The sequence below is a fragment of the Myotis lucifugus genome, unplaced genomic scaffold (assembly GCF_000147115.1).
Source record: "Myotis lucifugus unplaced genomic scaffold, Myoluc2.0 scaffold_0, whole genome shotgun sequence".
NCBI classification, from domain to species: domain Eukaryota; kingdom Metazoa; phylum Chordata; class Mammalia; order Chiroptera; family Vespertilionidae; genus Myotis; species Myotis lucifugus.
The window spans coordinates 37,994,016-38,009,656 of record NW_005871048.1 but is presented as its reverse complement, the minus strand read 5'-3'; the positions used below and the strand labels follow the sequence as shown (position 1 = coordinate 38,009,656).

Sequence of the window (15,641 nt, the reverse complement as noted above, 5' to 3'; positions counted from 1 at the left end):
TTCCATCATCCACTGTCTAAGTGAGGGTTGCCTTAGAAATTAGCATTCCTGCTGCTACTTGTATGTAAAGCTGACCCCCTTTTTATAGCAGCTTCATTGAGACATAATTCATATACCATAACATTTACCTTTTTATTGTTTTTATGTATTTAAAAGTTGTATAACAGTTATAAGACTCCTGTTCAGCTAGTCTTCAGATGGTTATTCCGGTTGATTTTTCTGTACTTTAGCTGCAATCTGATATGGTTCTGGGAGGAGGTGAGTTTGAACCTCCACCTACTTCACCACCATCTTGTTGTCTCACCACTATCTAAATTCATAGCATTTCATCACCCCAAAAAGAAGCTTCATACCATTAATATCCCTACCTCCCATCCCTTAATCCACTAATCTACTTTGTTTCTCTGGATTTTCCTGATCTTGACATTTCATATAAATAAAATCATGTAATATGTGGCCTTTTGTGTCTATTTTTTTTTTCCACTTAGCCTAAAGTTTTCATGGTTCATCTCTGTTGTATCACATTTCAGTATACTTCATATTCCTCCCTAGGTTAAATAATATTTTGTTCTATGGGTAGACACTTTGTTTATTCATTTATCAGTTGATGGACATTTGGGTTGTTTCTACTTTTAGCTATTATGAATACTCATTCTGTAAATATTCATGTTAAGCTTTTGTGTGAACATATGGTTTCCGTTCCCTTGAGTACATACCAAGAAGTGGATCTGCTGGATCATATGGTGGTCTGTGTTTACTATTTTAAGGAACTGACTGTATCATTTTCCATTTCCACCAGCAATGTATGTCCAGTTTCACCACATCCTCACACCAACTGTTATGGTTTGTGGGTATGAAGTGGTATCTCATTGGGATTGGGTTTTGCTTTTTGCTAATAACTAATGATATTGAGCATCTTTTCATGTGCTTATTAGCCATTTGTGTACCATCTTTAAAGAAATGTCTATTCAAGTCCTTTACCCACTTTAAATTGGATTTTCTTTTTTCCTTTGAATAGTAAGAGTTACTTATATATGTGGCCTACCTGTGTAGAAGGTATACAAGTCCTTAATCAGATACAGGACTTGTAAGTATTTTCTTACATTCTGTAGGTTGTCTTCATTTTCTTTGATGGTGTCCTTTAAAGCATAAAAGTTTTAAGTTTTATAACATCCCATGCATTTCAATTTTTCTTTTGTTGTTTGTGGTTTTGGTGTCATAGCTAAGAAGTAGTGCCTACTTCAAGGCCACAAAGATTTATTCCTATGTTTCCTTCCAAGAATTTTATAGTTCACTAGAGGCCTGGTGCATGAAATTCATGCACAGGGGCAGGTGTCCCTCAGCCCGGCCTGCACCCTCTCGCAATATGGGATCCCTTGGACATCCCTCTCACAATCCGGAACTGCTGGCTCCTAACCGCTCACCTGCTTGTCTTCCTGATCACCCCTAACCACTCTGCCTGCCTGCCTGATAGCCCCTAACTGCTCACCTGCCTGCCTGATCACCCCTAACCGCCTCTGCCTCAGCCACCGCTGCGGCAGCGAAGGATGTCCGGAATGACATCTGGAAGGTTGTTCAGCTGTCTGGTCTAATTAGCATATTATGCTTTTATTATTAGAGATGCTTTTACTTCTAGGTCTATGATCCATTTGAGTTATTTTTGTGCATGGAATAATATAGGAAATTTTATTTCATTCTAATTCATGTGGGTTATCCAATTGTATAAAAATATTATTTACCTGTTGAATTGTCTTGTCATCCTTGTCAAAAATCAACTGACCATAACTGTAAAGGTTTATTTCTGAATTTTAAATTCTATTCCATTGATCTGTATATCCTTACCCTAGTACAATGCAGTATTAACTGTAGCTTTAGTAGTAAATTTCAAAATTGAGAAGTCCTTCAACTTTTTCTTTTTTTTCCTTTTTAAAAATTTTTTTATAGTTTAGATGCACTAATCTTCAGATAGATAGATAGATAGATAGATAGATAGATAGATAGATAGATAGATTTTAAAGAGGAAGGGAGAAGGGGGAGAGAGAGATAGAAATATCAGTGATGAGAGAGGATCACTGATCGGCAGCCTCCTGCATACCCCACCCTGGGGATCGAGCCCACAACCCTGGCATGTACCCTTGACCAGAATCGAACCTGGGACCCTTTAGTCCACAGGCTGATGCTCTATCCACTGAGCCAAACCAGCTAGGGCAACTTTGTTCTTTTTTCAACATTGCATTATTTTATTCTTGGTCTATTACATTTCCATATGAGTTTTAGAATCAGCTTGGCAATGTCTGTTAAAAAAAATAGGCAGGTGGGATTTTGTTAGGTGTTGCATTGAATCTGTAAATTCATTTGAGTAGTAGTTCCATCTGAACAATATTAAGTCTTTAGAGCCATGAACGTGAGATGATTTTTCCATTTACTTAAGTCATTTTTAATTTTTTTCAATGATCTTTCATACCTTATGCTTTTTTTGTTAAATTTATTCTTATTTATTCTTTTTGTAATTATGCTGTATTTGTAATTAGGATCTATTATATATGGATTTTCCCCTTACTGTCGTTTCAGATTGCACATTGCAAATATATAGGGATACAATGGATTTTTGTACACTGATCTTATCTCTCACAGCCTTAGCTGTACTTGTTTATTAACTCTTATAGGTTTTTTTGTGTGTGTGGATTTCCCACCCCACTTCCTAACTCCATCTTTGCAATTGCTGATTCTAGAGAACTTATAAAGTACTGTGGTTTAAAAGGAAAACTTTCTTCATTTTCCAGGAGTTGTGGCTGTAGGGTGTATCAATGAAGCTATAGATGCAGGAGATCCTTTAAAGACACTAGAAAGTCTGCAGTTTCCTTCAGTTAAGATTAGAGATTTGGACCCAGAGCATGCCCAGCACTACCAGGATGTTTTATACCACGCCAAATCACAGAAACTGAAGGTAAGTCTCAGCAAGTTCATTTCCTTCACATTTACAGACTAGATAAGGGAAAAGGTAGAAGGGAGGATTTTTTTTTTTTACCCATCTTTTCCTAAAGCTTATGAGCCTCTTGTTCCAGCAGTTGCCTATGAATCAGAATGGAAGTAATAGCACTGTCATTTCCAGGCGTCAAACAAGCCAGCTCCAGAGCTGATGACTGCTTCCACTCTTTTCCTAAAAACTCAGTTGTGAGAGAGCTTTTGTTCAGAGTCCAAGTTCTTGGATGTTTTCTGAGCACATACTGTGTGCATAGTGCAGTATGTAGCATCTGGTACGGGAAAGGGGATCCAAGGAACACGTGACACCATTTGAATGTTCTGTGTCCTTATCCTCAATGCTGAAAAAATGATTGAGGCAGTGCGCATTCTCTGATAGAATAGTTAAATAATAGTAGAGATAGGCATGTGGCCAAGCGCCAAAATGAGGAGTGCACAGGGTGACTCAGAGGTGGTTGGGGTTGTTGCGGATTAGAATCCTAAGAACAGTTGCAGTGGAGATAGAATAGAAGCTGTGCCTGAAGGGTAAGGAAGGACTCTGAAAGGTAAGGAAGAATTGGTTAGCCGAACCGGTTTGGCTCAGTGGATAGAGCCTTGGCCTGTGGACTGAAGGGTCCCAGGTTCGATTCCAGTCAAGGGCATGTACCTTGGTTGCGGGCACATCCCCAGTGGGGGGCGTGCAGGAGGCAGCTGATCGATCTCTCTCATCGATGTTTCTAACTCTCTATCCCTCTCCCTTCTTCTCTGTAAAAAATCAATAAAATTCATTTTTTTTTAAAAAAGAGTTGGTTAGGTGGGTGGAAAGCAGCATGATTTAGGGAGGAACCAGCATACTTTGTTCTGGACATAGGACACTGACTGGCCATAGTCCCCATAAAGAGCAGACGGTTTATCTGGCTGTGGAGCTGGTACTGATATTATAAAGAGTCAAACAGACACTGGCCACTATTAGAAGGGTACTGGGCTGAGTGTTGAACCTGTCACCTGAGAGTGGGAGTGATGCTACCTGGGTGCTAGCCATTCATACCTTTCATGTCCCCATGTACTAGCCAACCCAAAAGAGGTGAGCATCTCCTCTATATGAGACTTTGGAACCAGGAACTGCCTTAAATGAGATGGGAAATACATCCTTGGTTAGAGCAAACATTTATTCATCACCTGATATTTGCTGGGCACGATATTAGTATCTAATATTCTCACATAATCCTCATAACAGCTCTCTGAACTATCGTTATCATCATCTTATAGATAATGAAGCTAAGACCAAGTTGTCCAATGTTACCCCCAAAAAGTAATTATTTCTGGAACTATGCCCCAGTCTGTGTGACTCAGAAACATATATTAAGGCAGATAGAAAAGGATGTTTATTGCAGCATTGTTTGTAATAGCAAAAGACAAAAAAAAACCTAAAATGTCCATCAGGAGGGGCTGGTTAAATTGCAGAGTATCCATACAGTGAAATACACAGAAAAGAATGAATGGTTCTATATTGGACAATATTTAATATGTGTGCTAAGTGTTTGTTTGCTTCCACATACACACACAAATGGCATACACACACCCATATATATATGGGCTTATATGTGCGTAGAATATTTCTGAAAGAAGACACCATCTGGAAGGTGAACCAGATAGAAAGTTGGATACTTCCTTTTCTCTGTTCTTGTACTATTTGGACTTTTAAGTTTTTTGCAGAGTGCATGTATTACTCAATGTTTCTAAACTTTCAAAATACAACATAACTCACGAAGGGCCAGTTCCCTCAGGAACTTAGTCTAGTTTCTAGAACAGGACTGCTCCAGTTCAGGTGTTCCCTTCAGAGTAACTAACTTTGCCTCAAACTATTAGAAACATTTTGGCATCATGTGGTCTCCAGCAGCATACAGAAGTGGTTGCCTCTGGAAGAGCATTGAGAAGAGGAGAAATATAATCTTTTAAACTTTGTACTATGTATTGCCTGTGCCAAATAAATCTTTAATAAATAAAAATTCACTACAAGTAGAAAAAAATAAAACAGTGTAAATCCTGTTCACTCCTCATTAAAGGTGAAGAAAACTGTTCCTTAGGGCGGGGGCCTTCTGTGCTGTTTGCCCTCTGATTGGCACGGCACGGTGGCAGGGCTTACCCCTACCTACGCTGTACAGGTGCCCTTACGCGGATTTTCATTTGAGCCTCACAGCAACTGTGGGGGATGGGTGCTCTCTCACCTGATGTGAATGAACCTGAGGCTTGGGTTGAATGCCAGGCCAGGGAGTGAGAGAATGAGACTCAGATTCAAGCCTTGTGTTCCCACATCTCAGGGAAGGAGAATAGACCCGTCAACCAGGAAGGGGAGCTGCCATCTGCTGTTGCCACTGATGTAGCTGTGGCCCTGGCACAGGGCACACTTACCGGCATTTTAAGATAAAAGTTGTTTGCTTTGGACACAGGCACCATTCAAATCTTGGTTTTGCCAAAAATTAGGGATTTTAGTCAAGTCACCAAAATTCTCTATGCTTCAGTCTACACATGTAGTACCTATCTTACAGGGTTATAAGGTAATGCCCTGCCCGCAGCCACTTGGGGGTTTGTCCTTGAGGTGAGCCTGACTCCACAAACGTTTCATAACGTTTCATAGGCAGGCGGTGGAGGTCCCCGCCAGAGCATCCCATTGTGAAGGTTCTGAATCAAGGCAGAACCACATAGCACCCTCCAGAGCACCCCAAAGCCTTCCCTGAGTGATCATGAGGTGCCAGCTCTCTGTTGGGCATCCTTCCTCAGTGTGAAAGCAGTGGCTTTAATAGTGTGATGAGAGCATTACATATGAGCCTAGAGAGCTGGGTTCTAGCTCAGGCATTAAAGTACTCTGGCCAATAAAATTAGGGGCTTGAACTGTATTGGAACAGCTAACAGGCTTAAAACAATTCTACGCAATGAATCCAATTTGGCTAAATTCCTATTCTTTTCAACATTTTTCTTTCTCTGCCCATTAGTTTTGAAACTTTCTTTTCTCAGCCTGATTTCTTCCTCTGGGGGGTGTGGGGGGGTTGGAATCTGGTTCTGATTATTTGGTGGGGTGTCTGCATTTCTTTTTTTTTTCTTTTTTTAAAATATATATCTTTATTGATTTCAGAGAGGAAGGGAGAGGGAGATAGAGATAGAAGCATCAATGATGAGAGAGAATCATTGCTCGGTGGCCTCCTGCACACCCCCTACTGAGGACTGAGTCTGCAACCCAGGCATGTGCCCTTGACTGGAATCGAACCCAGGACCCTTTAGTCTGCAGGCCAATGCTCTATCTATTGAGCCAAGCCAGCTAGACCTGCATTTCTCTTTTAAAACCTCTGTTGTTTTGATAGCTAGAAGTTTCCAGTTGTGTTTTATGGTGGTATTTCTGTGCCTTGCCTTCCCAAGGTCCAAACATGGAAAATAATAGAAGAAAATATATTACTTGTATTGTCAGTATAAAATAAAGCTTGTAAAATATATAGTGTTAAAAGTCTCAATGATAACATCTTCAAAGAATGGATACTGAGTTTTATCAAAGATAAGGGACAGTGATGTAAGTTGATGAGGATTACTTGGCCATATAAAATACCCTTATATGGTAAACATTACTTGTTCCTTGGTAATAGTATTTCAAGTATAACGTTGAGTAGGCACCAAATTCCTTTTGTCTCTTGGGGAAAGTCTGGGTAAAGGGCATGTTGGCATACACTTAGCAGAGAACACACTTTGTTCACCAGAGGCAGTGAATTTTGAGCTATTTTTAAATTGAAGGCTTTTCTTGAGAACATATGAATTATATCCCCAGCAAAAGTTCTGTTTTGCTACGTGTAATTTATTGCATAAAAATTAAGTGTGCTTTTAACAAGTGAATATTGTTTCATGTTTTCCATAGATAAAACTGTATTGCATTTGATGACTTTATTTGCAAAAACTAGTTCCATACATTTACCTTTTTGTCATCTTGAGACTTATTTTAGATTTGTTTTTCTTGCTTGCTTTATTATTTACCTGATTTTTCTTCTTCACACACTGCACACATGCTGTAAAGGGTCTTTGTGGGCATGTGTGTGTGTGTTTTAACTTAAGTCCAATGAAATAGGAAACTCTTCACATTAAAAAGTATGCATTTTAAGTTTTTTATTGTTTTGATGGTCACTACAAGTATATTGGTCAATGCACATTCTTACAGACTTGAAAACTCATGTCAGCAATCTTTCATGCCCTTAACTACTGATATCCTACCTCCTGTCTAATCCCTAACCTAAGGGAAATATAGTCATTTACCTACAGGAAGATGCTGGGCGTCTATAACAAAATCCTTTTTCCCATTAAAAACTATATTTAAGCCACAAAAGTAATGGAGGCATTTTAAACTTCTATATGACTTTGAGTATATTTGTAGCTTAGCTTCCTGATTTTTTTTATATGTCCAACTAAAAATGGTGTTGTCCCTTGTCACACAGAATACCTTGCTTTCTCTGTTGGAATTTAATGGACTTTCATGCTGCTAAGATGCTTTGGGATTTTATTCTTTCATTCAGCCACATGACAATGTACTAGTAAAGTATGGAGCTGGGCCCCACAGACCCTGAAAAAACTTGAGCCTGGGGTTGCCATAAAAAGCACAAAGAAGGGACAGAACAAGCCCCTTCTCTACTATACATGGTGCTTAAGTGTCTATGGAACTAATATTTGTATATAAATGAACTATATGTATTATAATAAAAATACAATAAAATGCTTTGAAAGTTCAGATTAGAAAAATGAACTTCTAACTTGAGAATCAGGGAAGAATGGTCCTTTGAGGGCTTTAACAGATGGAAAGAATTAAAGCAAATATGTTAGAAATAGCTTTCCAGTTAGAGACAAAGGCAAAAAGAGGAGAAATCACATCACAGCAAAGTAAGAAGCTTAGCTAGTGTCTACATCACAGGCAAGGTTTATTGGGAAGTAAAATTAGAAAGTTAGCCCTGAATGCCAAACTAAAGATTAATCATTTATTCTAAAACAGTAGAGAGTCCATGGAGGTTTTTGAGCTGTTTCGTGTGTGTGTGTGTGTGTGTGTGTGTGTGTGTGTGTGTGTGTGTGTGTTGGTTAGACAATCATATTTTATGTAGTGCTCCCCATGACCATACATAGTTACTGCAATATTATTGTCTATATTTCCTATGCTGTAGTTTACATCCCTGTGACCATTCTATAACTACCAACTTGTGGTTCTTAGTCCCTTCACCTCTTTCTTCCTGTGTCCCAATGCCCCCTTGCTTCTGGCAACCACCAATTCTCTCTCCGTATCTGTGAGTCCATTTCAATTCTGTTCGTTTGCTTATTTTGTTCTTTAGATTCCACATATAAGTGAAATCATATGGTATTTGTCTTTCTCTGGCTTATTTCTCTGAGCATAATACCCTCTAGGTCCATGCTGGCCCACATGGTATGATTTCATTATTTTATATGGCCAAGTAATACTCCATTGTATATATGTATCACAGCTTTTTTATCTGCTCATCTATTGAGGGGTACGTGGGTTGCTTTCATAGGTTGTTTGTCATAAATAATGCTGCAGTGAGCTTAGGGTGGGGGGAGGGTTGAGTGAGGTATTCAAACTGATATTTGAGGAAGAAAAATCTGGCAGTGGCCTGGTGAAGTGGAGGATAGGCTGGACAGGAAGAGAATGGTTGAAAGGCAAAGATGGGACTAAGATAATGGATCCTAGTAAGAGATATTCCAAAGGTAGAATCAGCTAATGAGGCGGCCCCCAGCATGCAAGTGGAAGAAGGCAGAGGAATAAAAAATGACACCAGGTACCAAAAACTGAGATATTAGCTTCTCTCCATGCTGTACCATTGTCCCTTGTCCCATTCTCCTTCAATTCATCTAGAGTAGAAAGCTCATAGAAGTAGGGAAGATAGAGCTATAAAGAGCTTAAAGTACCAGTCCGGTAAATGTACCCACTGCCATAAAGAGAGTGGTGATACCTTTTCTCCTACATTGATGTTCTTAAAATACTGGTAGTGTTGTTTTGAAGCACTATCTCTTAGGAGCTTCAGAAGGGAGCTAGAGAATGGAGCTCCTTGCACTTACGCACATGTGGCCCCAAGCATGTGTGTTTTCACAGGTAGCTTCCATTGTTCTCTAAGGTGATTTCACTATTGTAAGATAAGCTGTGGAGTTATCTGTGATTTTTGACATGAGAAAATAAAGGAATGGATCTAAGCAACTATTCAGACTACCAAGGCACAAAGCTATGAGATAGATAAAGTATAAGCTGTCGGTGTTGTAGTAGTAGTTGGCATGGTGAATAATAAGTATAATATTGCTGGGAGCAAAGCAAATGGTAAAAATCACAAGAATGAGGAGACTCGTCTTAACATACCACAACCACCTATGGTCATATGCATTAAGCGTCCGAATGATGACTGTGTAGCAGTAGATAATGACCACAAATGGAATTAAGAATCCGAAGAATGCCAAGGAGATGAAGTAGTAGAGTTGGAAGAGAGATGAAGACTCGCATGCATTGTGGACATCGTGGCAGGTGGTGATGTCCCTGTGGACAAGATAATACTCTTGCTTCAGAATGAAAAATGGCAGCATGTACAAGAACACTGTTGCCCACACCAGTCCACATGTGATCAAGGCATAGGTGCGCCTGGGCAGCCCCCGGTAAGTAAAAGGATGGACAATGGCTAGGTAGCGGCTGATGCTGATGCAGGCGAGGATCAGAATGGAGCAGTACATGTTGCCATAAAAGATGACTGTGGTGGCCCGGCACATGACCTCTCCAAAGACCCAGTTGTTTCCATTGAGATGGTAAGCTATTTTAAAGGGCAGTGTGGCACAGAAAAGGAAGTCTGCAGTGGCCAGGTTGATGTAGAAGATGGTCGTACAGATGGATCTGGTCCTGAAGAAGAGCATCCACAAGGTCACAGCGTTGGCCGGCACACCCACTGCAAACACCAGGATGTAGATGGCAGGTATCAGTTTGGTACTTAGGGAGCTGCTCAGATACCCCATGGTAGCATTATTCACATGGAGATTTGAAACACTTTCTTCAGGGCACTTTATTTTTACAGTTGTGCTTCCTGTCCAGCCGTCTATAGCAGAAAGGGGGATCTCTTCAAAAAAACTTGTGGGAGCTCCACGAAAGGTCCTAATAGATAATGTTGGCTCTGCCAAGTCGTCTGCATCATTTTCCATACCTGTAATTGAAAAGAAGTATTAACTTACGATATTTTGCTGAGCCATATCTGTGGTTCAGAAGACATAAAATACAATGTGTGTAGGGTCATTTATATTTTTTATTTAAATATATTTTTATTGATTTCAGAGAGGAAGGGAGCGATAGAGACAGAAACATCAACGATGAGAGAGAATCATTGATTAGCTGCCTCCTGCACACCCCAAAAGGGGACCAAGCCCGCAACCCGGGCATGTGCCCTGACTGGGAATTGAACTGTGACCTCCTGATTCATAGGCCGACACTCAAACACTGAGCCAGACGGGTCATTTTTATTTTTAAAAAATCACTGTAGATCAGGCAATCAAAGGTTTATCGTATGCCTAGCACCATGCTAGCCAATGCGGGAGCAAAAAGTAGATGTAAGGAATTTATAATATTCTTAGAGGAAACAAAATAGCACATCAGACCATTATAGAGCAATGTCATATAATTATAAACTGTATAAGCATTTAGACAGTAGTTGACAGTTGTTTGAGTAAAATGTCAATGAAAAGATGAATGTAAACAAAGATAAGCAAGGTTCATAAAGAGATGGAATTTAATAGAGGCATAAGCTTCTATAGATTATGAATGGGCAGAGGCATAGTATGGGCTGTCATGGGATCTAGGAATGTCAGATAAGTTAATTCAGCAAATGTTTATTGCCTATTTTACTGCATAAAGTTTTAAATAAACTCTCTCCCTGTCTTCAACTCTCAGACAAGTGAGAACGGTTATACAAAAATGCACTGTCTTATACTAATAAAGTTCATCTGAGAGATGAAGTTGAAAGATTAGGTTACAGCCAAATCTCGGAAGGGCCCCTAAACTGTCCTAAGGAATCGTGTGCCCATTGATAGATGCTGGAATTGTACACATAGAAAAATTATGAACAGAGGGCTGACCATTGTAGTAGACAGCATAGTGGCACCCCAAAGATTCCACCTGCTGATGCCTGGAGCCTGTGAATGTGTTACCTCACATGGCAAAAGGGACTGCAGGTGTGATTAAGGATCTTGAGATGGGGAGGTATCCTGAATTGTCAGGGTGGCCCAATCTATACTAATAAAAGGGTAATATGCTAATTAGACCTGGTTGACCGGCCATCTTCTGAACATCCGACTTCCTTCTGGACAAAGCCATGGTGGTGGGGGCTGAGGCAGAGGCAGTTAGGGGCAATCAGGTCAGCAGGGGAGGGCAGTTGGGGGCGAGATCAGGTCGGCAGGGGTTTAGGGGCAATCAGGCTGGCAGGGGAGGGCAGTTGGGGGTGAGATCAGGCCGGCAGGGGAAGGCCGTTGGGGACGAGATCAGGCCGGCAGGGGAGGGCAGTTTGGGGCGAGCAGGCCGGCAGGGGAGGGCAGTTGGGGGCGAGATCAGGCCTACAGGGGAGGGCAGTTGGGGGCAAGATCAGGCCGGCAGGGGAGAGCAGTTAGGGGTGAGATCAGGCCAGCAGGGGAGGACAGTTAGGGGCAATCAGGCAGGCAGGAAGAGGCAGTTAGGGGCGATCAGGTAGGCAGGCAGGCAGGTGAGCGGTTAGGAGCCAGCGGTCCCAGATTGCGAGAGGGATGTCCGACTGCCAGTTTAGGCCCGAACAGGGATCAGGCCTAACCCGGCAATCAGACATCCCCCAAGGAGTCCCTGATTGGAGAGGGTGCAGGCTGGGCTGAGGGACCCCCCACTCCGTGCATGAATTTCGTGCACCGGGCCACTAGTGTAATCATAAGAGTCCTTAAAATAAGGAGGCAAGAGGGTCAAAGTCAGAGCGAGATATTTGAAGATGCTATGCTTCTGGCTTTGAAGATGGAAGGAATCATGAACCAAGGAATGCAAGCAGCTTCTAGAAAAAGGCAAGAAAACAGATTCTCTTCTAGAGCCTTCAGAATGAACAACTTGACTTTAGGACTTGTGACCTCCAGAAATATAAGATAATAAATGTTTTATTTAAACCACTGATTTATGATGATTTGTTATAGAAGCAATAGGAAACTAACATAACCATAATTTTACTTGTGTTTGAGATGACCTTGGTGACAGTGTAGAGATGAACTGAAAATGAAAAGATAAGAAATTGGAAGCAAGGGGGGCAGTTTCAGAGTCTAGTGTAACCATTTAACCTCAGGATGGTGAGTTATAGGACTAGAGCAATGGCAGTGGACGGGGAAGATGAACACACGAGACTGTGATGGAGACTCAATGGGACTTGGCATCTATTGGGTACGGAGGCGGTGCGGGAGAGGCAGGAGGCAAAAATGACTTGGAGGAGGAGGATGCTCCAGAGGAAAGGGGAGAACACAAAGAGAAGCGAAGATCACGGTGTTGTGTATTCCTGAGTTTGGGTTGCTGCTGGGATATTAGAGTGTAAACTGTCCTAGGACAGGCAGAAAGCCTTAGGGGTGGAGCCCTAAATTTCAAGAATCCAAATGATAGGTAGTCCGCATAGAGGCTGTGGTTTAATTTAGTAGGAGTGACTGAACAGCCTAGTGAGAGATGTGAGAAGAAAAAAAAACACATCCAAATGTCAGATTTTTAAGGGGACAGGAGACAAAGGAAGAAAAATCAGAAGATGAAATCGATATGATGATCTGAGAAGTTGGAAATAAGGGGGAAAAAAGCATAAAAACACGACCACATACTATAAATATTTGGCATTACGTGTCCTGTTGATATTACTAATCCTAATTCCTGAAAGTGCAGTTTCAAAAACAGAATAAACCTCAATACTCAGACCTGTTTATCATTAAAGAAGTTTTCCATAAATTAATCTTTGACATGTAGAGAACATAGATTCTCTCAAATTTGTTACCCGAGGCAAACTTTTATGCTGAATTTAACCTTCATACTTGCCAATTTTAAAATGCTATTTCTCTGCCAGTTCCTTTTCACATGACCTCTGAATTCCTATGTGTTGAATACTTGAGGTTAGTGTTCAGTAACCTGGTTCTCATCCTGCTTTCACCTCTACCATTCGCCCCAGGTGAAATTGAAGCCTTCCTCATAATCCTGAGATTGCACAAACGGAATTAATTCCGTGTGTCACAAAAAGGGAGAATTTTTTCTGAACATACAGGGGCAGGGAGGTGCTCGGGTGCTATGTAGGGGAGAGTAGATTAAAGAAAAGAAAGAAAAATCTGAGAAGTGGCAGAGGTTTGTGCCTGTTGAGAGGTGAACTGTGAGGCAGGTTGAGGCACGTGGTGTGACACTTGAGTTTAGCCACACAAACCCTTTTGCTCAGCTTGCATTTCAGAAAATTTCTGTGCCTAAATAAATAAAAATAGAAGTGCCTTCCCAGATAAGTGTGAAGCTGGTAAATAGTGGCTGAAGAATATGTCGTACGGGTTGTTTGCCTTCGGGATCTGATAAGAGAGCTTTTGGAACCAAGTGTTTGTCAGTTTTCAGAAAATTCCTGTGATTGAGCAAGACATCACGCCAAAAACATGCTCAACACTGACTCTGAAAGTCTGGATTCCATTTTCCACGAGAATGTCAGCTGATCTGATTCAGCTTGAACAAGTCTTACGTGGTTTTCCTTAAGAACGGTACTCACTGTAAAATCAAATTTTAATTGATTTTAGAGAGAAAGAGGGAAAGAGATTGATCTGTTTATTCCACTTGTTGATGTATTCATTGGTTGATGCTTGCACGTGCCCCGACTGGGGATCAAACCCGCAACCTTGACATATTGGGAGGACGTTCTAACCAACTGAGCTACTCAGCCAGGGCCAAATTTTATTTTTTTAATTTGCTGAATTCTTTATACAGGTTTCCATTTAACAAAATGATTCTAAAATGTTTGCCAACCCGGGAAAAGGCCTGAAAGAGGCACTGGTCCAAAGGGAGTGGACTTGAGTCACGTCTCGTTTCTCCCCCACCCAACTGAAGAAGGTCAACTCACTGCCTTTTACTTTGTCACATTTGAATTCTTCCCCCCTTTTCACTTCCTCCAAACCCCACCAGCATCTTGAAGGAACCTCCACAAGCCTCATTTCTTTTATGATTCCACTGCATTTTGGTTCATCCACTCCTAGAAAGAGCATTCACTTAATCCTATTCATAAACCCACACATGCTACCATCCATTAATTCTCTTAGGGTTCTCCTACAACCACCTCAGTGATTCCAGCTGTGAATGTTAACAACATTCCTTAATAGAGGTCTGGGGTTTTTATTTAATTTTGGGGTTTCCCCTCTCATTGTTGTTTCTCTGCCCAGCTCTCCTGTTCCTAACAATGTTAACTATATTGTGACCTAATGGTAAGAGTTGTAGATGCAGATGTACCCTGAACTGGTGTTGAATAAAATAGAAAAACATTAAGAGTTAAGTAATAGTATTCGGGAAATTTCATTTCTAAAATTTAAAAATCATATATGAGGGCAGGGAAAACTATAACTCTCTGATACCACTGAAAGTAAAAAATGGTATATTATTAAGAAACAGTAATTTATTGGCCTTGTTGATTATTGAAAGCAGACCACTTGATCTCTGAGAATATTCTTTTTCCCCCTTTATGCCTCACCAGAAAGTAGAAACATAGGATTTTTTTTAAAGTGCTATCTTTGCTGAATCAGAGGAAATGCTTAGAAAATCAAAAACTTCTCACAAAGAAAATTCACTATTGAACTAATTGTAGAGACCAGACCCCTCCCCCACCCCCTCCCAGACCCCATAAGAAAAGGGCTTACCGCTTTGACAGAATGTGGGTGACAGAAGCATGGCTCCAGCAGCTACAAAGATGAGAGCTTTCATTTTGACCATCTGCATCCTGTTTCCCAAATGTTATCAATGTATAAAATTAGGGAGCACGGTTTCACCCCAGTTCCATGTGGTAACAGCAAACGGGAGCTGTGCTCTGTGAAGCTGCTTCTGTGCTCTGCAGGCAGGAAACGCCAGTCCCAGGACCTCTTCAGGGAAGGGGTGTGACAGCACTCAGGTTTCAGTGCCTATGACTCAGAGGGAGCCTTGGGGCACGTGACACTTAACTCTCACGCACCCCTAGTAGTCCATTCTGCATGGGTGCTGTAAATCCCTCCCGCATGCTTATGTGCACTGAAAGAATGCAGAGCGTGTACAGTCCTTTACAGAAGTGAGCGGAAAATACAGCCGACCAGTTAGTTCTCACGCTGTCCCCTGTCTCCTTTTATCCATTTTAAAAATGGGCTTCCAGAGTGCGATTTCTACTTAATGATTAGCTTTCAGAAATCATCCTTTTCTTTATCCTCCCAGCTATTTCAAATCTTAATTCTGAAACTCATTCTGTAATTACAAATTAAGTACATTATGGAGAGCAAACATTTTTTTTATGAAGTTAAAATTGACGAAGCGCCGATTACTCTGAAAGTTCTTCATCAATGTCACAATGACCCGAATGTGTCATCAGTGGTTGGCCAGAACTTTTGCCATAGCTCATCATATTCTGAGCCATTCACTAGGGTCAGATAATGTGTGTGTGGGG

The 15,641-nt window shown here is 41.0% G+C and overlaps 2 protein-coding genes across 3 annotated transcripts in view; one reads left to right on the top strand and one right to left on the bottom strand.

Annotated features, from left to right (window-relative positions):
• The window catches only part of IQGAP2 (IQ motif containing GTPase activating protein 2), a 264,782-nt gene that overhangs the window by 180,118 nt on the left and 69,023 nt on the right, over positions 1–15,641 (top strand). Inside the window, exon 13 of the mRNA XM_023750558.1 lies at positions 2,784–2,947. Coding sequence (XP_023606326.1) covers positions 2,784–2,947 — 164 coding nt within the window. The remainder of the gene's footprint in view (positions 1–2,783; positions 2,948–15,641) is intronic.
• Positions 8,092–15,080, bottom strand: F2RL2 (coagulation factor II thrombin receptor like 2). 2 transcript variants are annotated; one of them, XM_006081308.3, is made up of 2 exons: positions 14,872–15,080; positions 8,092–10,172 (listed from the first exon to the last, which is right to left on the bottom strand). In XM_006081308.3, the coding sequence occupies exons 1-2, from the start codon at positions 14,948–14,950 to the stop codon at positions 9,106–9,108; spliced, it is 1,146 nt and encodes a 381-aa protein (XP_006081370.1). In that variant the 5' UTR covers positions 14,951–15,080; the 3' UTR covers positions 8,092–9,105. The 2 variants fall into 2 exon arrangements, with proteins under 2 accessions (XP_006081370.1, XP_023606332.1); XM_023750564.1 differs by lacking the exon at positions 14,872–15,080 and adding an exon at positions 13,037–13,183.